The 27789-nt window shown below is 35.9% G+C and overlaps 1 protein-coding gene across 1 annotated transcript; it reads left to right on the forward strand.

Annotated features, from left to right (window-relative positions):
- Positions 1-713: 713 nt before the first annotated feature.
- Positions 714-27498, forward strand: LOC137392050 (glutathione S-transferase theta-1-like). Its single transcript, XM_068078663.1, has 4 exons — positions 714-923; positions 15019-15109; positions 15718-15865; positions 26812-27498. The coding sequence occupies exons 1-4, from the start codon at positions 737-739 to the stop codon at positions 27151-27153; spliced, it is 768 nt and encodes a 255-aa protein (XP_067934764.1). The 5' UTR covers positions 714-736; the 3' UTR covers positions 27154-27498.
- The last annotated feature ends 291 nt before the right edge of the window (positions 27499-27789 follow it).

Genomic DNA, 27789 nt, shown 5'->3' on the forward strand with positions numbered 1-27789 from the left:
ACCCATCTGTAAAACTGCTAAATTCATTAGACTATCAAAACTAGAAACAAGTAGCCATGGCTTTAGCCTTGGATTTAAAGCTTGGCCATGGCCATTTTTGATATAATACTCAACCTTTTCTGTTTGTTATTTAATTTTTACATGGGTTATAGACTTCTCTGATTATCAATATCAATTATGGCTGGTACAACACACTGTACTCAAAATATTGAGATGCTGTATGCTAATGCGAACTACTCAGTGTGCCCAGGTTATGCTCATAACCAAAATCACAGGTTTTGAGCATAAATTAGTTCCCGGACCCTCTAAACTAGCTCACGCTCTCTCTTAGTATGCAAGCACCCCAAACACAAATTCAATGATAGAAATGAAGGTTAAATTAAAAAATTTAAGAATAATTTCTAAAACCCTGTGTTAACAAAACATTCTTTCATTACAGTCATGTTTTAAACTAGGGCACTGTAGAGTTGAAAATTTCAATAGTGGTCAGCTATGGTGGCCGCAGGTGTGTTGACATGAAAAATCAAGGAGTAGGAGTAGTTGTTTGCTCTTGGGCATTATTTTTGGCATACAAGCACAACTCCTCATAAGGCGTGAAAACGTGTTCCTGTCTTCACTTTCGATGCTTTTTATGGACCAATCAGCAGCAATCACAACAATAACTTTGGCTGTTTATCCAAGCGCCAAAACCACTTCTTTCGAACGACCCGTTGCGAAAATAGCTTTGTAAGTGTGTATGTACTATCCTTGCGACGCCAACCCCATTCGCACGTGGTTTGCAGCTCCTGCTTTTCCTGTAAAAAAGAAAACCAACATGTTGAAAGCGTACGTCGACCTGGTGTCTCAGCCTAGCCGCGCAGTATTTATGTTTTTAAAAATATCCAAGATTCCTCATTCTATCGTACCAGTTGCACTTATGAAAGGTAAATATCCTGTATACATCGACAACATATGTTCACCCGAGGAGCTAACAAAGTTCTGAGAAGACTTTGAAATAAATATGAAAGAGTGGATATGAGATTGTATATTAAATATGAGGTGTAGCGTAAATTGTTGTTTATTTTCATGCTTGGATGAGTTGCTAGCATGGGTACATTAGAATGTGGCAAGTAAAATATACTCATGTCTAGAGCTTTGATTGAAGTAATGGGGAAGTGCAGCATAGTCCCGGTTGTAGCAAGATTGCACTCGTACATTTATTGTATATAAATTTATGTTGTTTTTGTTACAAATAACTTTAAATATTGATAAACCAAATGGAAATCAAATAACCCATAGCAAATAAAATACAATGCAGTAAAATGAATTATGGACGGTTAGGCGACAGTCAATAGGGCGACAGACACTTAGGCGACACTTTCGGTTCGAAAGGCGACAACTTCAGACGGAAGGGCGACACAGCGGACAAACAGATGACAATTATAGACTTTTGAGGCGACAATTCTGAGGGCAGGATTAATTCAAAATATTAAGTCCTGTTATGTTGTTGTGAATTAGTAGTGAACACTAGCAAGACACCAACTTTATTGATGCCCAGATCGGAAATCTTGTAAAATATTAGTACATTAGTATATTGCCTTATCTCCTTGGCATCTATTACCTGCTTATATCCTCATTAATCTGATTACATTATTCTTTTACACACAGTAGAATTTCATAATGTATTAATGAATGTACCAAATATTCATTTAATTGAGATGGTTATTATTAAAAGAAACTGCTGAGATTAATCTGTCTTTAATCGCCCAACTATTTTTCTGTTCATCCTTTTCCACAAATTTAATTCTAGAGTTTGTCAACTCTACACGCTCAGAAGTCATTTAGACAGTCACTATTTTCTTTTTCACTTCCTTCTTTGAGTGCTTGGGAAAACTGGCAAGTTGCTTATCAGTGTGGCAAGCGTCTGCGATTTCTTACCGCCTAATATATGACATCATAAAGGTACCAACTTTTTTAACCCCTTTGAAGCGATGCATTCTTGAGTCACTAGCATACCGCTGTTGATGAGTCATTATACTATCGCTGGCTCATGTATCATGTATTAGGACACTCAGTAGTAGCTGTTCAACTAATGTATATTCTTGTTCTAATTGCAGTATGAAAATAAGTACATACACATGAGTTTAGCTTGATACATTTTAATAAATTTGATTTTTGGTATATTTATTCAAATAGTGAAGCTGATTTTTATTATATATAATTTTGAAAAATACATATATCGATAGTTTGCAACATTAATTTTTTTACAATAGCTTTATTCTGATTGATACTATGTAGATAAACTCATCTAGCGATAGAACTTCTCTTTCCTATCTGGAATGACGAGATCAGGTTCACGGTTATAAATTGGCAACTGAGTATTACTTTCTACTAATTCTAAAGCTTACATGAAAAGATAATTTGAATTACAGGAGTATAATTATACACAGTGACTCGCAGGTACTCGATTCCACTTCCAATCATGCACAAAAATAATAGCAGGAAATTCCCTACACCATTATTTAATAAAGTTGTCATTAAAGTTCAAGCCGATGGCTGTCTATGTAATATCTTCCTATCTTTTCTGAAGTCTGTCCTTTGTTAACATAGCTGTGTATAAAAAAGATTCATAGTGCGTGTTAAAATACAAAATATAGTATATGATGTGGCACATGGCAGCATGAACCTGCAGCTGAGTGTATATCACAAAGGTCTTTGGGGTGTTGATCACTCCTCATTGTCTCAAACTACAAGTTGTGTGTGCCATCGGGATCTGTGACAAGGGTAATTCGGTCAAATATCTCAAGTGACTCTAAGGGTAACATGGTATCAGGACCGGTTGATTTCTATGCTTTGGAATAAAACGTTTCTCCATAAGCTTTCTTTGATGCTGTTTTAGTCTTCTTGCAACACGCTGCAGAAGTTAATAAAATATGGATATATCTTAGACACGTACATGTATGTTAGAAAAAGCCTTCATTCTTCATACTCAAACAAAATCTCAACAAACATAGATCAGTGTGAATCGCAATTTAGCCTATTGAGTCTGCATTATAATGACATTGGATTATTATCATAATTGTAAAGAAACAAGGATAAGGCAATAATTCTTTCCACAAGTAAATGAGAAATCACATCAATAGGAATTGTCTTTTCATCTCACACAAAGAGCAAACTCTTCTCCCAGCTACTGTGAATTTCGACGATCGAAACCATGAAAACTATTTCTTCTCGAGGTAAGATAACTCTAAAGTTTCAACAATCAGAGACAAGATTGTCGACAATTCAGCCGAGAATGTGACTTTTCGAACCGTTTTGAACAAACATGCTGATACAAAAACTAGTTTTGGTGTTTTAATTGAATAAGCTAGATGAATTTTTATAAAACTAGCCTTAATATTTTGTTAAATGTCTAGGCTAGCATAATCAGAGAAATCCCACCAATGACGTTTAAAGATGTAGTTGCGTCAAGCAGATCGATTTAATGAAATTAAGACCAATAAAAGGCTAAAACATCAGCTACAATTTGATGTCATTTTCGTCTTTGTAGACCAATTCTGTCCAGAGATATATGCGTTTGAATGAGGCCATCTTTTAAAAAGCTCACATTCCAACGGGTGCTTCATTCGTGACGTAACTAGTGATACATCTGAAAAGAGTCCGCGAGCGATAATTATAAGGTCGCTTCATTAGCCAATCATCAGCACGAAATTTTTATATATGTCGTAATAAATGTTATCACTCGTAAAATGCCTTGTCTGTGATCTCAAATTTAGGGATTTTACTCTATTATTAAATCGCATGGACATCGATATTTACTAATTTAATAATTAACATCGTTACTTTAATGAATTACTCGATCGACACGTTTTATTGACGAACAGGAGAATTGTAAAAATTGCCGTAAAGTTACTGCAAAGGTGACTCTGAGTTTTTTGTGCATCAGGTGATTAAAGTGCTACGGAGGAAGATAGGAGAATGGAGGTAAATTCATCTTTTACTTTGAGTCTCCTATAGATATACTGTTGAGTTTACATTCAGATTATATTTCCCTGTTTGAGGTTATAATGTAATTTCCTGCGCGTACGTGATACATATGTTCAGTGAGTTCATGACGGTTTTTTTTAATCCATGGCATCTAGCAATACAATGGCTTAGATTGATGAATATACTAAAGGTAATATTTTTAGTACTCATTAATACATGTACTAATTAATTAATAAAATTATATAACTTTTTGCTATCACTAATCATTGTTTCATAATTTTTGATCGTTTCACTGAGCTATATTTGCTTAAAATTTTCTGTGGCAGTTTTATCTAGTAAATTAAATTAGATTTATGATTTGGCTTTAGATGTTCACTTCTCGCTTGTAGAAAGTGAAGAAAATCGATTGATCGCTTGATTGAATGCAAATCTTTAACTTCCAGAACTAAAGCTTCAAATTGTTGGCTTGGCGTACTTATGCTTTTGTTAAACATTTATTCATTTTTAAAATTAAACTCGCAATCTATCTAACTCCCAATTTGAAAGCTTTTGATAGATACGCCTTAGAATGACATATCTATGAATGACATATATTTATTGCATTTGTTTTACTGATTACAGGATGTTTATGTGGTCCCACCAGCCGAAGCAGCTTTGTCAGTGTGGAAACTGCCATAAATGGGAAAGAGAGACTTGCATGTGTTGCATAAACCATGATGTTTTGTTTGAGTTTGCTGCAGTAGATGAATTTGTCTTATTGTGTCAGCTGAAACTATGTGAGTGGCCACGACTTGATGGATATTTTTAATAAAAGCTTTATGCCGAGATGACAATTATCTTGCTTGTAAAAATTATATAATAAAATAATATTGTTGAAGATAATGCAAAACATGATTTGCAGAACATTGAATGCATCATAGCCCTGTTGACACCTGTGTGTAAATCTTTTCTGATAGATGGATTTATGAAGTGCAATCAGAGCTGAATGGACAGGCACTTTTGCATAGCTCAACCATTTGTTTAGTACTTGAATCAACTAATCAAATGCGACCAGTGAATTTTTTCTACACGTTGATACCAATAATGATTCGATAATGCTGACAGTCGACTACACAATGTTTTTGACTTTTAGGAATGTAGTAGGTTTCGCCACATATCCTTTTCAAAGATGTAGCTTGCTTATTTCACTTACGGTAGTAAGAAACTAGTTTTCGGTGTGGGCAATGATATACAGCCCCACTCCCAGGATAGGCGATGGGCATAATGTGGGCGGGCTTTTAGGAGGTTGTATATCGTTAGTGTGGGTAGCGACGGAACAAAGACCTTATTCTACATAGTTTGCTTGACAGAATTACTGTAGACCAGTAGAATTGGTAGTCGGTACTAAGATGTTTACACAGCATTTAGAAGAAGCTAATATGACAAGTTTTTAATTTTCCTTGTTTGAGGCCTTTGAGACATTGGTTATAATGTATCTGTAGCTGGATTTAAAATTTTACTCTAGCCAACACGAGCAAATGCAAGATAAAATATATGCCAATAGAGCCGCGTAGGACTGACTTTTATCGCAATAGCCAATATGAATACGAGAGATGGAGACAGGTTGTATCACGCGTTACATCATTTTGGGCAAGTCTGGGCATGTTTTTTTGGCCTGAGCGTTTTTACCGCGATCAAAATTTTCTGATTTTAATCTTCAAATATCTTGACAATGAGATCGCCTAACACAACAAACAACATATCAACTGATAAACAAAGAAAAATACTTTCTTTTAAAATCAACTCAAATTTGACGCAACCACATATTTAAAAATACATGTTGCTATTTCGATTTATAAAAAAAAAGTCAGTAATAAGAAAGCAACACTGTCAAGGCTACGTTTTAAAAATATACGTAAGCATTGCACACGACGACAGAATCTCATAGTTTGTCAGTACATTACCTTGCCTTCAACCAAACAGCAAACCAATTTGTCGCCTTTCAGTCTGGAATTGTCGCCGGTTCGTCTGCCGTGTCGCCTTTTCATCTGAAATTGTCGCCTTTCGAACCGAAAGTGTCGCCTAAGTGTCTGTCGCCCTATTGACTGTCGCCCAAATTCCAGTTACCCAGTAAAATATGCCTCAATACTCTCACTACACCACCCCAAATATACAGGTGTTTTACCTGATCGGAGGTAATTCAGAGATAATACTTGCCTCTATATAGATAAGTTTCCATATGGCAGTGATGGTTTGATAAGTGTTTACGAAGCAAGTTTACTGTTGAGTTTACTTACATGATCTTCTTGCTGTATGGAATTCCAGTTTTTTTGTCACTGGTTAACATGCATGGCAAACTTGCTGGTGCAAATTGTTGAAGATGGCGAGCTTTCTTGCTAGTGATGCTCCTCTGTTTCTATTTAGCTATCTCCTGGTTATCCAACTCTGATTTTCTTTCTCTGATGAAGGAACTCTTTCATTGCAAAGATTTGAACAGCCATGATTTTATGAGCTTAGCTGTGTATTGGTAGTGTGGAGTTTTACATCCATGTGTTGCGTCATCTCTTCCAGATCTATTTCATTAACCATTTCATGCTAAGTGCCAGATTTATTGATGGAACCTGTATCTCTACTCTGTTTTTCTTAAATAGTGATGTTTTCATTATCGTGATGGTTTGGTAATCTGTGGACGACATCTTATGGCTCAAACTTCTCGGCGTATCTGATTTTGGAAAATATTTGATGCAACATAATGAAAATAGAACGCAGAATGCACACACCCCATAATTTTTTCATGTTAATAAGATCGATAATACAAAGAATAGAAACTTTCTTTTCCATTCTGTAGTTGTAAACATAGTTGTTGTTTGAGCATCATAGATTTTCAAAAAGTAGCATTTCACATTCATCCAAAATGAAAGTTCGTTATATAAAGCAGAACAAATTGATTTGAATCGACATATTTAATCCGAAAATACAAAAAGCGAAGCGGAAAAAGGTTCTTCAGAAACGCTCAAAGCAACAGTCTATAGACTAAAGACCTATAACTAGTAAAGTTTTACGATCTTTTCTATGGGTTAGGTGGAAAAGCTTTTTAAGCCAGTACTCTTTGTATTTTTGTAAAACGAATTTTACGTGTTTCACTAAAATATTTGTTTTATATATACTCTTTAATTAGTTGAATACACACTTATGAGCCAGGGACAGGCCATTCTGCTGTTTAACAAGGATTCACAATATAACCTAAGAAGAAACACAAGTTTTAGTTGAATCACAAAATATAATTGTTGCGTAAACAAGGCAGCCTATGTGATCACTTAAAAATTTGTGCATCGAACCCACCAAGGCTGTTCATGCAGTTGGTTAGAGGTTGAAAAACAACTAGGCAGATTTTAATTCATTGTTGCAAATCAAAAAGTGTAAGGTTTTTGCAGGCGAGTTTTGTTGCATAGTATAAAAAGCTACCTGTCCAACTCATGCTGAATTGTCTGAATTATATGTTATGTAAAGAACTCCAGAATGCTATCAGTACACAAAAGATATAGGACCTAAAATTTTCTCTCTCTAAATCTGCACACACCTTGTTACTTGAAATCGAAACTATATTGCACGATATAACTAGAACAAATTTAAATTTCTCATTTGAAATTGTAAATGAGCGTAAGAAAACTGCAGTTGATCGACTGGAGTGGTTAGTTAAAATTTCTAAGTAACAGTCATTTTTCAAACGTGATGGTAGTTGTGGCATCTCAAAACACCAAAATTGGATGACAACAGCTGTTTTACTGCTGGAACATATTTCTATAGTCAATAAATATATTTTCCAAAGCTTAGCTTATAGGACTAGTGGCATTGCTGGAACATAGGCAGCAAAAAATGAGGTGATCGCAACTCTGGGTAGGAGATTCTCGAAAGCTAGGTTTATAACAATATAATACAAATAAAAAGCCCTTGATGCAATGGGACATCATGACCGCAATAAGTTTGTAACACAATACTATATAATGTAGTACTAAAGGCCTGGCATTGCTCGGGTAATAAAATTGTCTTTGCACAAAAAACTTTTTTATTTGACATGTACAATATTTACCATTCTAACTTTTAAATTTCGTATTATGAGTTAAGTGTTTTGTCCAGTTAAAATAAATCAAAAAAAAATATATCAATTATATACATATATATATATAATAATAATATAATACATATATGTATATAAATAGAAAATAAAACAACTGTAAATGTGTTTGAATGTGAAATAATAATTAGTAATTAGGAAGCAATGCCTAGATAATCTGTTTTGTTACAATGATTACAACGGAAAATGATTTGATACTGATACCATTAATATGAACTAAAAAAAACAAATAAAATCAGGAATATGTTGAATTAATAACAATTAGTATTATTACATTGAAGTGTGTGTGTATAAAAAAGGTAACTGTTGCAACAAAATTTATCCATCAAAACTTTGAAGTCGATGATACTGGTTCTTTTTAATACGGGTATAAACATAAAAAATAAAGTATCGAAATTAAATACATCAGCCAAGCACACGAAGGTACTTTGTCTGCCTGAATGGAAAGAGAGAATGCAGGGGCAAATCCTACTCGAGAGTTTCCATGTGGACAGTTTTTAGTTTTACAATTTCTAGCGGATGCCTTTTGAACCGGAAGTTAAAATATAAACTAGTGCCGTAATAGTCACACATTTGAAATTGAATTTGAAAATTACACATTAAAAAAGAATGATTACAACTTTAAAAAGACTTTAAAGAAAAAACAAATGCAAAAATTAATCTCTATAAATAAAATAAGCAGATTTTGTTTGTATTTAATGATTGTGGAACGCAAGATAAGCACTAAGAAACCCCTATAAATTAATGTGCTATAATCAAAATTAAGGAAAACGTAGGGTAGCTGGGAAAAAGTTTTCTGAGCAGATGAAATAAATTAGGAGAGCAAGTAAATGTAGATGTGAAATAAATAGCAAGTATGTAAACTACAAAACAAATGATTTGATAATGATACAATTAATACAAACTGAGAAAATCAAATATAACTCGTTATTTCGTCGTAATCAGTACAACAATGGCCAAATTTTTATTTTGAGAGAATTTTTGTTAATATCATATGGATGAAAACAAATTCGCCCTAGTATGCCGAGGACGAAAAAGCATCCTGTTTTATAGAGTTATGTGAAAAATATGTTATAACAGAGGCATCATAACACGTAAGTGCAATCTATCTATCAATTAATGTGTCATTTAATGTGGACAATCGTGAAAAGGGTATACGGTGTGTGATAAGAGCAATTGAATCGTAAAAACTGTAGCTTGATGGCTAAATGCATGGTTCGAAACTTGCAGTTGCGATCTTCATGAATTCAAATCCAGCAGAATGCGAGCTTTTGATTTTAAGATTTTAAAAGCTATAGCCGGACATACTGAAGGACATAGAGACAGACAAACTTTGAGATTTATACATATAGATATATACGTAGATTCTATATGAAATGAGGAAGGGTATTCTAATACCCTAGGACACTTATATTTCGCTAGTATTTAGTTTCGTGAGTAGCATACAGAGTAAAATTTCGCTGCAACCTAATTTCGCAACTCTGATGAGTGCGAAAATATAATGATGTGAAAATAAATGCAGTGGAGCAAACATAATTATATTCCTCAAGTTCGGTTCGCCGGTAGGAAAAAGTTTCATTCTGGGCCTAGTTTGTAATTGTGAACCGCAGGTAAAATTGTATGCCTGAGATCAATAATGCAATTTGATCGTTTGCTGCCATTTGTTTCTTGGACTACTGTAGAATAGAATTTAATTACGCTGAAAATTTTAAAGTTTTTGTCACAATTTAGCTTGTTTTTATATTAACGTATTTTAATTTTAACGATCAACGGTGTTGTGTATAGGTATTAATTTTAACATTTTCCCAAACACTCAACTGCTGCTAATAATTGCTGAATATCTTTATTACAGTAATTACAAGTTGTATACAAATACCTACATGATGCAGCTGCTAGTAATACTACAGCTACTAGCACAGTGTGTAGTTATTATAACTTCTTCTCTTCCTTTTTTATTAGTGTTATTTATCAGAGCTAACTCTTTCTCTATTGCCTCATCTTCTGAGTCATTACAAGTTATTGAAGAGGTGTCAGTGGTGAATCCAAACCTTTCCAGAGCCATGCTGCTTGTGTAGTACTGTGAGTGTCAGTGTGTCTTATTTTCTTTCAACACGCAGTGCTCACTGCATTGATTGATGTCCCCAACAAACGATAACGCTACTAATGCGTGTGCATTGACATAAAATTCCTATCATTATAAATCATTACTAATGGGAAAATAATCATAATTAATTGCAAAATAATAACGTAATAAATTTTGACAGTCAAATTATTTTGTTGGTTTATATTTAACGATGCTATAGTGGTCGTTAAAAACGTTAAAATAAATGTCGTTATAAAATTCCATTCTACAGTATTAATGAACAAAGCTATTTAATTCCGCATTTTCGCTCGTTCGTTATGATAGTTTAATTTCGCTCATGAAATTTTCGCGAAAGGATGACTCTGCGAAAGTTAGATGAGGCGAATACATAAGTGTCCTAGGGTATATGATACGTTCCTCATGCTGTTATATGCTTTATAACTTATGTAAACCACAACAAAAGTTGTTGATTAAATTTTACATGTTGTTTGTTACATATCACAAATGGTGATCCTAGTCTAGTATTAATAATTGACACTGTTGAGATTTTATTTTCGACTTTCAATTTGTGATTTTCAAATTATCCTGTCTAGTGACTATGGCTAAGAATGGTGTAATGTCAGTTTTCAATATACAACTAATTGTAGAATTAAAACTATACAGAGCTGTAGAACAGTTGTATTATGGTTACGATATTTAGCTGGGTACTTAAAAACCAGTTATACATATCTTCATAAAACTAAATACACCTTAAAAGCTCAATTTTAAACCTGTAAGGTGCGGCAGCAATGACTCTTAAATTTCTACTAGCTTAGAATAGCGGCTACATTGGAATACATTAGCAAGTATGTCTGGTTTATACTCATCTCAGCAAAAGCCTTGAACTGTTACAATAACATGCATTACTTACCTACAGAAACATTTCATCACATGTTTCTATTTAGACTGCTGTAATACCATTCATCTGCTGTTGGCAGAGCCTTCAACATTTGATAATACAGGGTCTTGCCTAAGCCGTAAAAAGTCTCCTCCATTAATGTTTGCCTACTAGTCTCTCTCAACGTTTCGAAACAAAAAGTCCACAAGTGATACCAGGAATATTAAAATGAGTGAAGTGATGGGTGTAGGATTTGGGTACTCGCAGCCATGCATGTTGTAGCCTAGTGATTTTCTTTTAAATATTTGTATACAGAGAATGTAAAACACAGATTGGACTAGTAGAAATGCAGAGGGAATATAAAAGGACAAATGCTCGCTCTGTCACTGTAACAATTCATCAGCATTCTCTTCTCATCTGATAAATGACCAAGATGTGTGTAACAAAATTGGCACAAACCAGTAATAATTTTTAATGTAGGCTGATAGATTCGTTTCAGAAGGTTTAAATACCATTGCCATACTTATCCAACAGTATTTGAAAGGAGAAAAAAATTATGTGACCATTCATCATAATAATTTCACTACAAGTTATTAAATTTAAGAACTTGTTGCTTCGATTGAAATGGACCAAAAAACTCAAATGGGTGTTAAGAAGTTAGAAACACATTCACCATCTATTGAAGGTGAATTGAATCTTTACCTAGAAGATATACTTTTCATCAATAAAGTATAAGAGTTATGGCAAACGAAGTACAATTCAGACAATCCATCCATACTACTGCAAAATGAGCTGCATAATTTTTAAGCACCAAGTGAATGACATTTGACAACCTGTATGATTCTAGCTCAATGTACAGACAACAGGCAAGAGGATGTTGATTATGACGATAATGGGATGTTAGTCGTCCTCTAGCAACGTTCTTTTATAGATTTTGTATTAGCAGCAGCACTTATATTGATTATTTCTTTAAACGAATAAATTTATTTTATCAAAGCAAGTGACAGACGATAAAATTTGGAAGAACCATCTTTAAATTAAACATTACTAAAAGAGTTCAACTCAGAAGACTACTTGCCTTATTGCCTCTACCAGCACATTATAATTTATAAGTGGCATGTTGCAATCTTTGCCACACAAGATTTTAACCCTTTCACTGCCATCCATGTACAAATTTAGGCATCGGCCTAGTGCCAGGCATTTCACCCAAAATTGCCGATATTGCTTCATGATATGTATACAATATTTATTCAATTTCAAACTAACTTTTTAGAACATTTTTGTAACATATTTTATTTTGCCAACATTTTAACTAGCACTGTTATGCAAAAAATTCAATGTATCTATACTTTGTGCGATAATAAAGCTATGTGAAGCGATCGCTACGAAGCTAAGACGATACTCCATAACGTTCCTTACTCTTACAAAACTATTACTTTCACCACTATCAGAGTCATTGCTGCTACTTTAATTATCTGTATAATCACGAAAATCTAAATCTGAATTGGCTATAACGTCATCAACATAAGTAATTACCTGTTTTCTGACTCGCGCGGTACTTAGCAAAATTTACACAAAAATTGTTCGTTTTTAGGTTAGTAGTTATCAACAAAAGTTTAAAATTGCTTCGTTAGTTTAGGCTAATTTTATAGAGATATCTTCGGACAACGTTGTCAATATCATAAAAGTCCTAAAGACCGTGGGTTATGTTGTCAACGAATAATAAAATGAAGTTACTATACGCAATTGCTGGGAAAGTCGCAATAATGCATCTATGGCACTCGATCATAGTAAATGCATCAATGCGTCTACGGCATCGGAAGGGTTAAACTGCAAGATCTAGAATGTCACTTGTTCCATGAAGTTGTTCTAATTATTATACTGCTTCAGATATTACACGATAGTAAATCACATTAAAAATATTTTATCCTTAAAGCATCTAAAAAATAATAATCCAGGCTCATGTTTTATTTGTTTTTGTAGTTTGTTGAAAAATGCCTTTTCTTTGCTCTATAGTTTTACTAGGTCTCAGCATGAGATCGCCATAGTTGGATTGCTCTAAATCACTTGTGAGATGATGCTATTTTCTTGGTACATATGATATAAGGCAACAGGTTTACCACGTAGAGGGAAGCAAGCAAATAAAAAATATATTTTACACTTGCCAGGAAACACGCCCCTCACGACTAGCTCCAAATGAGCTGTGAGCTCCAAGTTTGGGGTGCAGTGCCATTCAGAACTTTGGTTCAACAACATCATTTATGTTCTTGATAGTACCAAATGCGAAGTAACGTCATTTTAGGAAGCATTGCATTGTCTCAGTCATCCACGAGTGATTTAAAGATTGGCAAATTTTTGGTTGGCACCTGATGATCCTAGGAATTTATACATGTATATAGACCCATACTGAAAATTCCAAGTAAATTATTAGTGTGCCGGTATAGAATTCTGTCATTTTGTCAACAGTTACTTCCGAGGTTCTTTGATTGTGTACATTTATTACTGATCGGAAGAAGTTTGTGACCTAAACAGTAAATGAACTTATAAGAAACGTGAGACATAAAACAATGTACCCATGTAAAACAATGAACAACGATAAATTAAACATATAAAACACAAGACATGAACTAAATACATGATAGTTAAGAGAACATAAAATCTTACAAATAGTGAGGGAAGTGGAATCCTTTCGGCATAAAAGTATTAATACAGATAAAAATTCGGCTTCTGGCGTGTGTGATGAAATCTGACAGTGATGCTTTAACGGTCGTCACTGTCAGACAATGCAGTTAAAAATGTTGCTGTTATAATCTCATGACGTTATAAAACTGATTGTTGCACACAGCCAGATAAAACTTGGTCAGGCGACACCTTGGTTAAAACTAACTTGGGTGTTGTACAAGATACACGAAAGCCTCAGCTTAATCTCTAATTGTATGACATAATCTAAAGGCTATATAGATAGCTATATTTGTGCACACATATAATTAAAAGATTTAAATATCTCCTGGGCATTAATACATGTAGCTATAAAATTGGACAATAGGCAAGACAAAATTAAAAAGTATGACACATTCTAATACAATTAGAATGTTAGTTTGAATTACCAGTGCATTTTAGTTACCACTCGTTGTTGTTAGAGGACATGTAAGTAGTTCAACTCCGACTAGAATTCTTTAAAATACAGTGAGCCTAAATCCACATTAATATGCACTGAAAGGTCTAAAATGTTGAAGGTTGTGCAAACAAAAAACTACAAGCGTTGTCATTTAACAATTAAGCTGCTCATTAGCACATGTTGCTCTCAACTGGATGATTTTAATGCTAAGTGCAATAATCTAGCCTGCTGTTCTAATCAAAGATTGCTTTGGGAAGATGCTGCTTACCTATTTTCATACCTGAAAACTCTAAAGAATTAGATAATTTCATAAGAACACATTTATAGTAACTCTCCATCGGTATATTGCTTTAGCATGGAAAAATCTAGTTGGAACTAAATTATTGCGAAACTGGGGAGCTAACTCAGTGTCTTTGGTATTGTGACCTAGTGTATTGTATTGGTGACCTAGTGTCTGTTTTTTTGTATTGTTTGTATTGAGGATATTTGTGGGTCTCACTGTTACAACTAGCTCTACTCTTGACTACCTATCGAAATCTTCACTTATCCAACCAAAACAGTGTATTATTTGCCGTGGTTGTTTATAATTGATATCTATCATAGAGCGCAACACAGGAATAATATTGCATGAAAGGTCAATTAGGTATCTGCTAAAATAATGTATGCCTGGTATGTTTAGTAAGTGAGCACAAAATAGACACTACAACTCAGCAGCCATCACTATCACATATTTGTAGGCCCTGCTCTGTGTGTTCTGTTGTCTTACTCACTTGAAGTCTACCATACCGACTCTATTCTTGAGAGAGGAAAAAGAGATGTTTGTGTAGCCTCATAATTACTAAACATTACGTTTGTTGCAGGCGAGCATGTTCAAGAGGACTATGCGAAAAGTATCAATCCCTTCAAACTAGTCCCTGTGATTCATGATGGCAGCCTGGTAATTCCAGAGAGGTTTGTTTTTTTTTGCATGTTGGTTTATTCAGTCTGGGTATCAGAACTAATGTAGCTGAGCTTCAGTTGTCGGTACTAGCCTATACCTAGGTAATAGCAAGTTCTTGAAAACCAAAACCTCTGGTTTATTTGCATTCTTTGTTCTAACTTTCCACTGTAGCTTCCTTTGATGACGTTTTTCAATTCTCTCAGACCGGCTACTATTCACAAATTTTTTATATTTTATTGGTAATTGTATTTTTGTAGCAGTACAAGATTTTTGAGAGCTTTTTAATAGGAAGAATAATTATGATTTTATTAGTAAACATTGCTAGATCATTACAAGATGTATAGATGCAACTAGATGTGTACATCTCATTTAAAAATAAGCGTCGTGTGTTGAGTCAAGTTTGAACTGCCCTTATAGCCAACAGCTTTAGCAGCCACCACTCCTTCATACTAGGGTAGCTTTACTGCTATATTCAAACCAATATGTACCTTAATAGACATCCTCAATGAAGGATTTCTGAGATGTGAGAATACCCCCTCTTGTAGATTAAATGTGTGATTGCTTGTGTCATGAGATAGTCCAGTGTTTTGTAAAAATGATACACGACATTATGTTACAGCGTTGCGATTCTTCAGTACTTGTGTAAAAAGCATGGCATCAACTCTCTCTACCCCGAAGACCTCGAGGCACAAGCGAGAATCGATATCTTTACCCAGTGGCAGCACACAAACCTTCGTAGAGGAGGCACTGACTTGTTTCAGTCACTGGTAGGTGGCAGCCATTGCTAAGCTTGATGTTGGCTAGCTTTGTTATGCTTCTCTTTCTCTGGCCAGCTACCCTACAGGATGAAAATATTCGTCGGTCATAAAAATTCGCGATTTCGCGAACAGTCAATCCCGCGAATTATTAAATTCAGTGAATAATTAGTTCCATTTTTAATCACAAGAGAGAATAACTACTGCATCAAACTGAAAACTAGTCGCTAGCCTAGTTTTTAATGTAAATACTAAACGTAATTGAGTTCCAAAACATTTTTAAAATCATTGTCTGAGCTTTGAGCTAACACCATTGGCAATACATCACATTGATTTACAAAATTATTCGAGGTTGTCACAAGATATGCAGAATGGCGTCATCGCGAAAATAGCCGCGAGGCAGAAGTACTAAACGTAGCCGAGTTCCAAAACTTCATTAAAATCATCGCCAGGCTTCGAGCTTTATTGCCATTGCGTCAAACTTTATACAAAATTATTCAAAGTTTTTACAAGTTATTCGGCATGGCTTCAGCATAGCAAAAAAGCTCTCCTAGTCTTTTTACATTAGAATCAACTCCATCAATCTCTAATACCGAAGTCAAGGACGATCATGATTCTGATCTGGGCATTATGGTATGTATTTGATTTGCAGTGCAGATACGTTTTTCCATAATCAACTGCATTAGTCAATTCTTGTTTAAAAACTGATCGCTTTCATCAAATACTTCAGCTATTGTTTTCGTACTTCCTCAACACTCGTTAATATTTTTTCTTTTTTGCGTTTACTGCAGGTTGACTACGAAAACTAGAGACAAGTAGTAATAATATTCATCAAGGCAGGAATATTGGCAGAGAGGCAACCAGTCAACCTAGACCCCCTTCATCGACAACAACTCCTTGATATCGCTGTAGCAAACATGATTAAATTATATATTTTATTTCATGTATAGATGTATTATAATTTATTACAAACTTGAGTGTACAAATAAAATGTTTCAAATACAAATAAAATTTTACAAACGATGAATGGAATAAATATAAACAGTTTAGTCCATATGGCGGTTGTCTAGCAATAAAATTAAACTGGTACTCTTGATATGTGAATACTAGCGTGTAATGATGCTTTCTGACTAGTTATTTTGGCAATAGCAGCTTTGTCGCTGTCACCGTCTTGGGTAGGTGTTGAAGGAGATTCTCTCGCTACTACATGGCTGGTAAGGAAGTTATCATCAGAACTCTCCTCGTGACTTACTATTGCAAAGTTCTGCCGGTCGGCCAAAGATTTGTGCTAGTAAAGGCGTTTTTGTTCCTTAAAAAAAAGATATATTCTTCTCGTAAGTAGCTGCGGTCACTTCAACCTCAATTTCCAGACCTCCCTGAATGATTGGTGATCTTCTAAGAATGACATCTACCCCCCTTGCAATCATTGTTCTTCGGTGTATGATGAAAAATCTCTCTCACACTAAAACAAATAATGAAGCAGTATGGATGGAAAAAATTAGTATTGCGTTTTACCGAAGAGCCAAAGTAAAATTCAACTAATTTAGTACATGTAAAAAACTCATTACTTACCACAAGTTGTTGGCTTATCAAAGGCCTCCAAAGCGATAAATATTCGTGAAAACCTCTGGAAGCAGCAAAAATTGTTTACCGTAGAATAGCATGATCGCCTAGAAGTTGTAAGCTAAATATAAACCGGAACACGCAGTGTGCGCATGCGTAGGAATATCTATTATTAGCCGCAATAGAGTTAACTTTTCCTAGAGAGTGGCAATTTTCTGCCGCGAATAAATTCATCCGCGAATATGCATGAAAAGACAACTTTCGCGAAATATAACTCCGCGAATGAATTCATCCTATAGGGTATATCAATGAGGAAGTCTGGCTGCATAAATGTATTTGTATTAGTCACTGTGCCAACAGAAAACAGGTGTATTCTGTCAATGATTGAATTTTGATAACCTCAGATACGCAGGTATGCATACATTCCTTTACTGAAGCTCTATCATTCAAATATTAGGAAAATGTTTCTGTGCAGCTCCCAATTTGTTACCTTTCTCACCATTTGATAATGAAAAGAATCATACTGGTGTGGGCGGTGTGGTCTATTAAGCCTGGTTTCCATATGACAGCGCAAGGCGCGCAACAAGGTGCACAATGTCGTGCATAGGCCAGCTGTGATATGGAAACGTGAACGCACGACGATCACGTGACGTGTGTACGCTGATCGCAAGGATCCAACAGAATGGATCTTTGCGACGGGTGCGCGCGATGATGTATCCCACAATACACCGCTTGACCTTTTCAACCTATCCCGCAATTCCAACGGAGAGCTGTTTTCCGAAGAAATCCATCTCCCGTACGAAAGAGTAAGCCTGGTTTTCTTATGACAGCGCAAGGTCGCAACGGAGGGCTGTTTTCCAAAGAAATCGGTCTCCCGTACAAAAAAGTAAGGAAATTACCCACCCTGTCCAATACAAGCATGGCGCCTAACTGGAAACACTGCGTCGCAGCCCAAGAAATGCATTGCGCACGATCACTGGGCCACGCACGATCATTGCGCTATCATATGGAAACCAGGCTTTACAGTCTGAGCCAAATGACCCTGTGTATAGAGTTCCTTAAAGGTTGACTTGCAACAAAATTCACATTACAGTTATTTGGTATCATAAGATTCACCATGTCTTACTCTGCTGTGTTGTAGGTGCAAAATATATGGGAATGTGATTACAAGCTCTTAAAAGCTAAAAAAACGAACAGTTAATCGCAGCCACACGAGACCGCCGTAGTTTGGATTCGCTATCCAAAACAGCTCAAATGGGACGTAGTTGTTACAGGATGGTTTCTGTTGACACTTTCATGCAACCTCATTCGTCAAAATATTTTCACAAATATACTTCACGCATTCAATAAAACCATGTCTATTGTTCTTACGCGTCTGTTTTATCGTCATTGTAATACTGTCACTGTTAGCACTGATATCTTATAACTTACCGTAAAAAATCGTTAAACTTTTTAACCTTAGCTCGAAGGAGTACATACCATTGTCTGATAATCATGACAAGCCTGTTGGTCACCTGTGATAATTGAAAAGTGCTGCAAAAATTATTTTCGAAGTATGGGGTCACATGATCAGATTACGACTTGACGATTGAATAATGCTGAAACAAAACTGTAAAGTAGCGAGCATCTATATTTGATACGGGGTCTTCGGTAAAACCCGAAGTGTTTGTCATAAACTAGTACTACAAGAAGTTTTATATTGAGCTTTTTATTGGCCTTTCAATTCACGTGGGAACATACGTGACAAGACGATAACCAAACTGTAATGACTACGTCAGAGAAATAAACAGATTCCAATCTACGGCGGCTTTTTGTTTTTGAGCTTTTAAGAGCTTGTAATCACATTCCCACATATTTTGCACCTACAACACAACAGAGTAAGACATGGTGAATCTTTTGATACCAAATAACTGTAATGTGCATTTTGTTGCAAGTCAACCTTTAAAGGTTTGGCCACTCACACAGACAAAATGTGTGGTGACGACGCTTTGGCGATAAGTCCGATTAATGGTATGTTAAGTGGAGTGCGCAAGATCAAAGTCAATTTACATCAATTTTTTTCTAGACAGCAAAGGTCTTTTTTGCAAAGGAAAAATAATAAAGTATTGATCATCTTTACTATGATAAGAGCAATGCCTGTCCATCTATCCGTCACCGGGGTGCGAGATTAAGATAAAAGATAGCATTCGACGAGACTCCAACTTGTGTCATTCACTTTGGTAGACCAACACTCTAACACCTGCACAAATCGATTGCCTCTAAGTATTTCTGATTAATTGCACAGCCAGCCTACTCATTCTCTGTGCTTTATCGACACTTCTGACGATCTCTCACGACGCACTATACTGCCAGATTACTAGTATATATAGTAGAGATAACCCTCTACATTGGTTTTTTGACGAAGTATGGCGAGAGAGGAAAGCGATATTTTTAAAGTCTAACTATGAGATTCTCATTATTTAAATCGAATTGAAGAACTTGCGCCGTTATGTAGAATTTACGTTATAGGAGTGTATATACAGTTACATTTGATTATTATAGCAATCTCAATTAAATGTTAGTCATTTTCAAAGTAAGCCATCTGCGCCCAAGATTGGCTTTTGAAAAAATGAAAATAAAACTAGTGCTTCACACAAACAGCCATTTATGCATGGAGAAATATACAGTGAAATTCGGATAACTTGCCCTCGGATAGCTCGAACACATGGTTAACGCATGCTTTAGATAACTCGATCTTAACTTCGTTAACTCGAACAGTTTTTTGCCCAACGGCTACTGAGACAGTTGTTATCGCTTTAGAATATCACTTTATTCCAAGCCATAGAGATAAACATCAACTTTTAGTAATTGTTAGGCGTCATTATTACCACTAGCGGCACAATATTTTCATTAACCACTTTTCTAAAGATTTACAAAAAATCAAATTTTACAAAACATCCGCTTGGGGATAGCTTTTCGAAAGCAAGGAGAAGCGAGGCAACCTTCAGTTAAACTTGAAGCAAAATCGGCAAAATTGTTTTTTGTTAAAACGTTCAAAAGAAAAATACATCTTTTTTTAGCGTTTCAACTGCGATCATGTTTTGCCTATTTTAATCTGAAAATGTCCTGGCAGTCACATCACCTAAAACAAACAAACAAATCTCAAGTAATAGGAAAATGTTTATACTTTCTGATAAAAATTGTTAAAACATTACATGAGACGCCTCTTAACATGCAACGAGCAATCAATGCTTTTTGGTTTATATATAGTTTGTATATGTACTGATAAATACATGCACTTGTGACAGTTTTCTCATAATTGGAACGCTCTGATAATTCGAACACTTTCTCTTGGTTCCGTGAAGATCGAATTAGCCGAGTTTCACTGTATTTTGTAATGATGATTTTTACCAGGAGGCGTTTGCATTAGATAATTACTATGGGTTTATCTACTCTACACATCTACGAGGTCTGATCCAAAAGCTCCCGGAATGGAATTGTATACTCGTGCATATTTGCATGATGGAAAAACCAATTTCAGGGTTGGCTGGGAAACACCTCTGGAGTGTTGTCACAAAATTTCAGGTTGCTATGACAATGCGTTCTCATGTGAGCTAACGATTTGTCAAGGTCTGTCCGGTTCTTCCGTCGTTTTTTAAACAAGTTTATCGTCATGTCTAATCAATTGGAACAGCGTATTGCCATTAAATTTTGTGCGAAATTAGGGAAAACAAGTACTCAGACAGTTGAAATGTTAACTATTGCTTTTGAAGATGCTGGTCTAAAGAAAACACAAATTCTGAGTGGTACAAACGTTTTTGTGAAGCTAGAGACAGCAGTGAAGATGACGCGAGGTCTGGCAGACCAGCGTCGGCAAGAACCTGCTCGTAAATTGACAGTGTGAGGTCACTAGTCATGCCAGATTGACATTTAACCATTAGAGATATCTGGAAAGACTGGACTTAGTTTTGGAACTGTTCAAAAAGTTTTAACTGACAATTTAACCGATTTTTTAACAATTTAAACGAGTCGCAGCAAAGTTCGTGCCAAGCTTGCTAACTAATGATCAAAACGAGCTCAGGATGCACGCTTGCAACGATTTCAAGGAAGCTTTCAGGAATGATCAAAACTTTATTTTAAAGGTCGTAATATCCTTGTTTTTCCTAATTTCACACAAAATTTAATGCAAATGCGCTGTTCTGGTTTATTAGACATGACGATGAATTTTTTTCAAAAAGCGACGGAAGCACCTGACAGACCTTGACATATCGTCGGCTCACGTGAGAACGCGTTGTCATAGCAGCTTGAAATCTTGTGACAACACTCCAGAGGTGTTTCCCAGCCAACGCTGCAAAGGGTTTTTTCATCCTGCAAATATGCACGGGTATACAACTCTATTCCGGGAACTTTTGGATCAAACCTCTTATATGATATTTTCGCCTTATAATGCCAACATTGAAAAGAACTAAAATCATATAATCGTATACCAAGTAATTTTTATTGTAATTTTAGCAAAACAGACTATATCTGGCTGTTCCATGCCAATGATTTCAGATTTGCATTTAAACACCTTTACAGTTTTATTTTTCCTCCTATATTATTTCAAAAAAACACTTCTTTCATGATGTGAAATTTAAAAGTTAGTTGTTTGAAAAAGTTTGAAAACCTTTACAGTTGTTTCATTTTTTCTCTTAATTTATTTGAACTGCGCAAAAAACACTTTTCTCATATGAAGTTTAAAAGTTAGAATGGTAAATGTTGTATATGTTAAATAAAAATAAATTTTCTGTCCAAAGACTTTTTTATTACCCGAGCAGCGTAGCGCATTCAATAGTCTACTATATAAACGGCAATCGTTTTCTGTCCGCCTTATAGAGCGGTCTTTCCTTTTTTCGTCGTACAAATTTCGGTCGTACGAAGCCAACCGAATTAATATGAGTAGTAACAGTAAATAAATTATAGAGCGGTCTTTGTTTTTCCATTCGGTCATACGAAGCCAACAGAATTAATATGAGTAGTAAATATCGTAATTTCGGACTATTAGCCGCTACTTTTTTCTGACGATTTGAGCCGAGCGGCTTATGTAAAGGTGCGGCGATTCTGTAGTTTTTCTTTCACCGCTAGATCGCATTAACCGAAATCTCCGGTTAGCACGCCTTTTAAACAGCAAAGTTGCTGCCGTATTAAACAGCACCGTCCTGAGTTCTGCGGCCTATACAAAGGTGTCTATACAGCTATACAAATGTACTACTCATTAAATAAAATAAATTCATGAGTAGTAATTTACATGCAATTAATATTTACTGCCAGCGTGTACCGAGAAGGTCATGTAAACGTTTGTTTCTTGCGGCCACTGGAAAAATGCATGTTTCGCCTACTAAATTTCCACATTAAAAAGGTAAGTGCTTCTTATTCAATGTTGTATTGTCTATGAACTGCCACACTTTCAATACATAACCCTTTCACTTGCGTCCATGTAAAAATTTAGCTATTGGCCTACTGCCAGCCATTTTCCCGATATTGCTTCATATGTATACAATATTTTTTCAATTTCAAACTCCATCTAGAACGTTTGTTTTGGTTATATATTTCATTTTGCCAACATGTTAACAAGCACTGTTTTGCAAAAATTCATTGTATCTATACCTTGTGCATTGATAAAGCGATGTGAATCTACAAAGCTAAAACGATCCTATACGATGTTCCTTATTCTTACAAAACCATTACTTTCACCACCATCAGAGTCAGTGCTGCTATTGCTATTTTAATTATCTGTGTAATCACAAAAATCTGAATCGGCTATAATGTCATCAACATAAGTAGTTATTTGTTTTCTAACTCGGAGGCATTTAATGAACTTGCACAAAAAGTCTTCGTTTTTAAGTTGGAAATTCTCGATTGAAGATTTAAATATAAACTTTAGGCTAATTTTATGGAGAACACTGTTTTAGGACAACACTGTCACTACCATAAAAGTCCTAATGACCATTACTTGTATTATCAACGAATAATAAAATTCAGTACTAGCAATTGCTGGTAAAATCGCAAAAATGTGTCTACGCGGTCGACCATAGAAAACGCATGAATGAGTCTACTTCAGTGAAAGGGTTAAAAACGTTGGATTTGCCACTGTTTGTGATAGTAAACAAGTTCATTTCCATCCGCAGCTGAGTTACTTTTACTTTTTTTTCCAGCTACGAGTACTACAGAACTACAGCTACTACAGAACTTGCACGGGTACTGCTACTGCGTTTTACCTACTAAATTTCTACTTAAAAAAGGTGAGTGCTTCTCATTCGATGTTGTAGTGTATTGTCTATGAATTGCCATACCTCAACTACTTAATGACGTAGATTTGCCACCATTCGTGATAGTGGGACAAGTTCATTTCCTTCAGCAGCTGAGTTACTAATTTTTTTTCCAGCTACGAGTAGGCCTACTGTAACTTACTACTGCAGAACTTGCACGAGTACTCCGAGGGTTGCGATAGGCGATGGTGAAAAGAAGGCGAGCGGCTAGTATCGATTTACTGTCACCCTGCTTTAGCCATGACCAGCTGTACGTCGCCTGCTCAAAAGTAGGCACAAGCCGAAAACTTTGTTCATACACCCGACAGAAAAACAAAAAATGTTGTCTATCCACAAGTGTTGTGTTGAACTAACATTGTGTTATTGTTATGTCATGCTATGTTCTTCATGTTCTGCTATACCACATGCAGCATTTTCTAACATATTTTTCAGCATATATATATTTTTATGCATTTGTTTTCTTTATTTTATCTCATACAAAGGCTATCATGTTGGCACTATGTTTTATTCTTGTAAGGTGCTAATGCTGTATCTGCCTTGACATCATACTGTCTGTGCTGTTATACATATAAATTTCATCGACACAGCCTCATTACATGTACTGTTTGTATATACCATGTCAAAACACAGGCTATAGACGAAAAACTGGTGAGCTATGATTAGTGTTTTAAGCATGTAGAAGTCTCCATTCAATAAATGCTCGCGATAGCAAACTATTTTGTACAAGTTTTTAAAAGATGCAAAACGTTTCAATACTACCAGTTTGAAGAACTTCAGTTTGCCTAGCAATGTCAATTTCATTATCAGTTCTCTGTACACAAATAGGGCAACTTCGATTTGAGTGGTTTGAGACTGATGCATTGTAGACTAGCTGTAAAATGTATTGCAGATTTCCATTGTTCTCCCCAACATTATTGACATATATGATTGCATATGTGTATGCATAGTGTGATCAGGGCAAAAAATTTCAGTAAACTGCATATTTTGAGTTGTGTTACAGTATGAAAGACAACTCTCAATAAACCTCTTGCTGTACATGAACCTGTTTCCGTGGACGGGTAATGCAGCTAGCGGTTTGGGGCCACGGTGTCACTCGGGGATGCGCGGGAGACCATTTTCGCCCCGAGTGCAGCGAGAGTATCCAGACGCGGCTTTCCGGATGAATGAGTTGGCGAGTGCGAGGCGATTGATTGCGAAGCGATTGAGTGCTAGGCGATTGATTGCGAGGTGATTGAGTGCGAGGCGATTGATTGCGAGGCGAGTGCAAAGCGATTGATTGCGAGGCGATTAATTGTGAGGCGATTTATTGCGAAGCGATTTATTGCGAGGCGAGTGCAAGGCGGTTGACTGCGAAGCGGGTGCGGGCCACTTGATTGCGAGTGCGAAGCGATTGCTTGCGAGTGCAAGAGTCAACTGCGAGGCGGGTAGAGTCTGGTCAGCCAAGGCGGGGGCTCGGCGGCAAAAGTGCGCGATCGTCAACTGCAAATGTAGGCAGGTATGAACGGGTGCATGAATCTAGACACATGAATCTAGAATATTTACTAGATTTTACACACATCTAGCTGTAAAACACATTGCAGATTTCTATTGTTCTCCCCAACATTATGGACATGTATATGTGTATGCATATTTGGGCAACAATTTCAGTAGACAATTTACATAATAATACATCAGGGCAACAATTTCAGTAGACTGCATATTTGGAGTTGTTATACAGTATGAAAGACAACTCTCAACAAACTTATGCTGCACGTGAATCTGTTTCTGTAGGCGGGTATGCAGCTAGTTATGTATATTTTGACAATGTCCCAGACAGACAAATATTCACTGCTAGACTTATATTTATACAGTCTAGCAGACTTATGAAGTATTATAGACTTATTCAATATTATTAAAGGTGGTAGTTTCGTGCTATTGGCGAGGTCGGCCAATACGCTGGTAAAAGGTTGTTTTTTTGGTGCTTTGTGGCCTTCACTAGAACTGTCATCTCTCGTTTTTTTGTTAGTTGTACGTAATGCCGCTGGCACAAAAAAAACGGGCGTTTTTGCTGATGGTGCTTTTGAATGACATTTCCTCAGCTACGCATCGCCTGCCTCTGATGCCGACTGAACTATTCCGATTAAGGGATTTGAGCCAGAGAAGGAGATCGACATATACGGCAGATACATGCCAAAACCAAGATTTTAAAATCAAACTTGGAGACATTGACATATATGCCGTGTCGACTTGTACGCCGGATTTACGGTATGTTAGAAAAGTTGGTGTTCGGCCTATAAAATTGTGTATGAATATTATATATATTACATATATATAGTATATGAATATATATTAAAACTTAATTGGTAGAAGTTTCATTACGCATACATTAGATTCGTAAAAAAGATTTGTAGGTCCCATTTGTAGTGAATGTAAAGTAAATGTAAACATTTGGAACTCTACTTTCATAAATAGAAATAATGAGTGGCTAATTGACAGTTTTCTCATTCGCAAAAGTTCCAACTGCGCTTGACCTTATTACACAGCAACTTTAACATAAAACAAACCTGACAAATATTAAAAGTTAAGTTAATTTTGTCTGTTCAACTTTGCTTTCTTTGTGGCTGTAAATTCAGGAATTTGGTTAAAATGACACACTTTGAGATTGACTAGATAATCACTATGTTTCCATGATGCAAGTTGAGTTACTGTGCGATTGAGTGTTTTAATGAACATCCCATGACCCTATAGGTCAAGTATTAACCTAATTAATGACTATAAATTAGCTAGGCAGTCTTGTCACACTTAGCTTAGCAGCAATCGTTCGAAACATCGGGGCATTGAGACTGCTCAAATCAAGATAAAAACGAATCAAACGCGAACATTTTTTAGAATGGAATAGCCTGAACGATATTTTAATGCGCATCATTCGCAAGTGCAGTTTCTATCATTCGCAAGCATGATGGATTCGATAATGATTCGCGAGTAACAAAACTCGCTTAGCTTGCGGATTTATGCCGTTTCCAAGATGCGGATAACTTGCGGAATGGCTCAAACTTGGGTATCGTGTGTGTCATGGAAGCATAGTGATTTAATAACGTTTCATTTGATCTTTTGTATGTTTCTTGGCAGTTGGTGCAGCCAATGTCTACTGGCAAGCCAGTCGATGAAAGCAGAGCAGAGCTGGGATCAAAAATACTTCACGCATCACTGAAAAGCATGGAGAACATATTCTTGAAAGATTCACCGTTTATTAACAACGATTCCATGTCTATTGCTGATCTTTTGGGTGTCTCCGAAGTGATGCAGCCACAGCTTGGTCTCGGAATGGATTTCTCATCCTATCCCAAACTCTCTGACTGGTCAAGGAGAGTACGGAATGAAGTCGGTGCGGATATTTTTGATGAGGCCCACTTTACCCTTTCTATGATGGGGAAACATTTTCAAGAGCAAAAGCATGAAGCGGCGAGTTAAACAGAGAAGTTTAAATACAAATGACAGTCGTTGCTAGGTAGTTCCTCAGCACCATACTGCATTTATCTGTATCTCCAATTTATTACTTACATTTCTTAGAACTTTCTTACCTGTGGCTTGTGAATCATACTAGGTTCAGTTTATTTTTTCATTCTTGTCCAGTCTTAGGCACTGCCTACTGTTTTAGTATGATTGCTTTTTAGTTGAGTTCTAATCCTATTTCCTTCTATGGTAGTTCACAGTTCATTGTTGTAAAGTTAGCAATTGTTACTACTTGCTTGTACTAACCACTTTGTGTTGTATTATACCTCAAAGTGAAAAAATATGGTATGTTAACCCAGGCGACCATGCATTCACTCCTTACTATCACTAAAAGTTATAGTAATTGTGATCGACATTTTCCATACAGCCAACCGCTTTAAAGACATCCAACTACGGGAAACAAAACTTTCCAAACAACCAAAAAATGACACCCAGTAGGCTATATAGATTTTTATTACCAAGTTCAATAGGACTCAAGTAAACTAATAACAATAGTGTAATGTCATGTGCTTGCTGGTGTTTGTTAGCTCGTTGGTATCAGACATCATCAATATCATTAGTGCTGTGAACTTCATCGGTAGTATAAAAAGTCAA

Source organism: Watersipora subatra, chromosome 3 (genome assembly GCF_963576615.1).
Source record: "Watersipora subatra chromosome 3, tzWatSuba1.1, whole genome shotgun sequence".
Taxonomy (NCBI): domain Eukaryota; kingdom Metazoa; phylum Bryozoa; class Gymnolaemata; order Cheilostomatida; family Watersiporidae; genus Watersipora; species Watersipora subatra.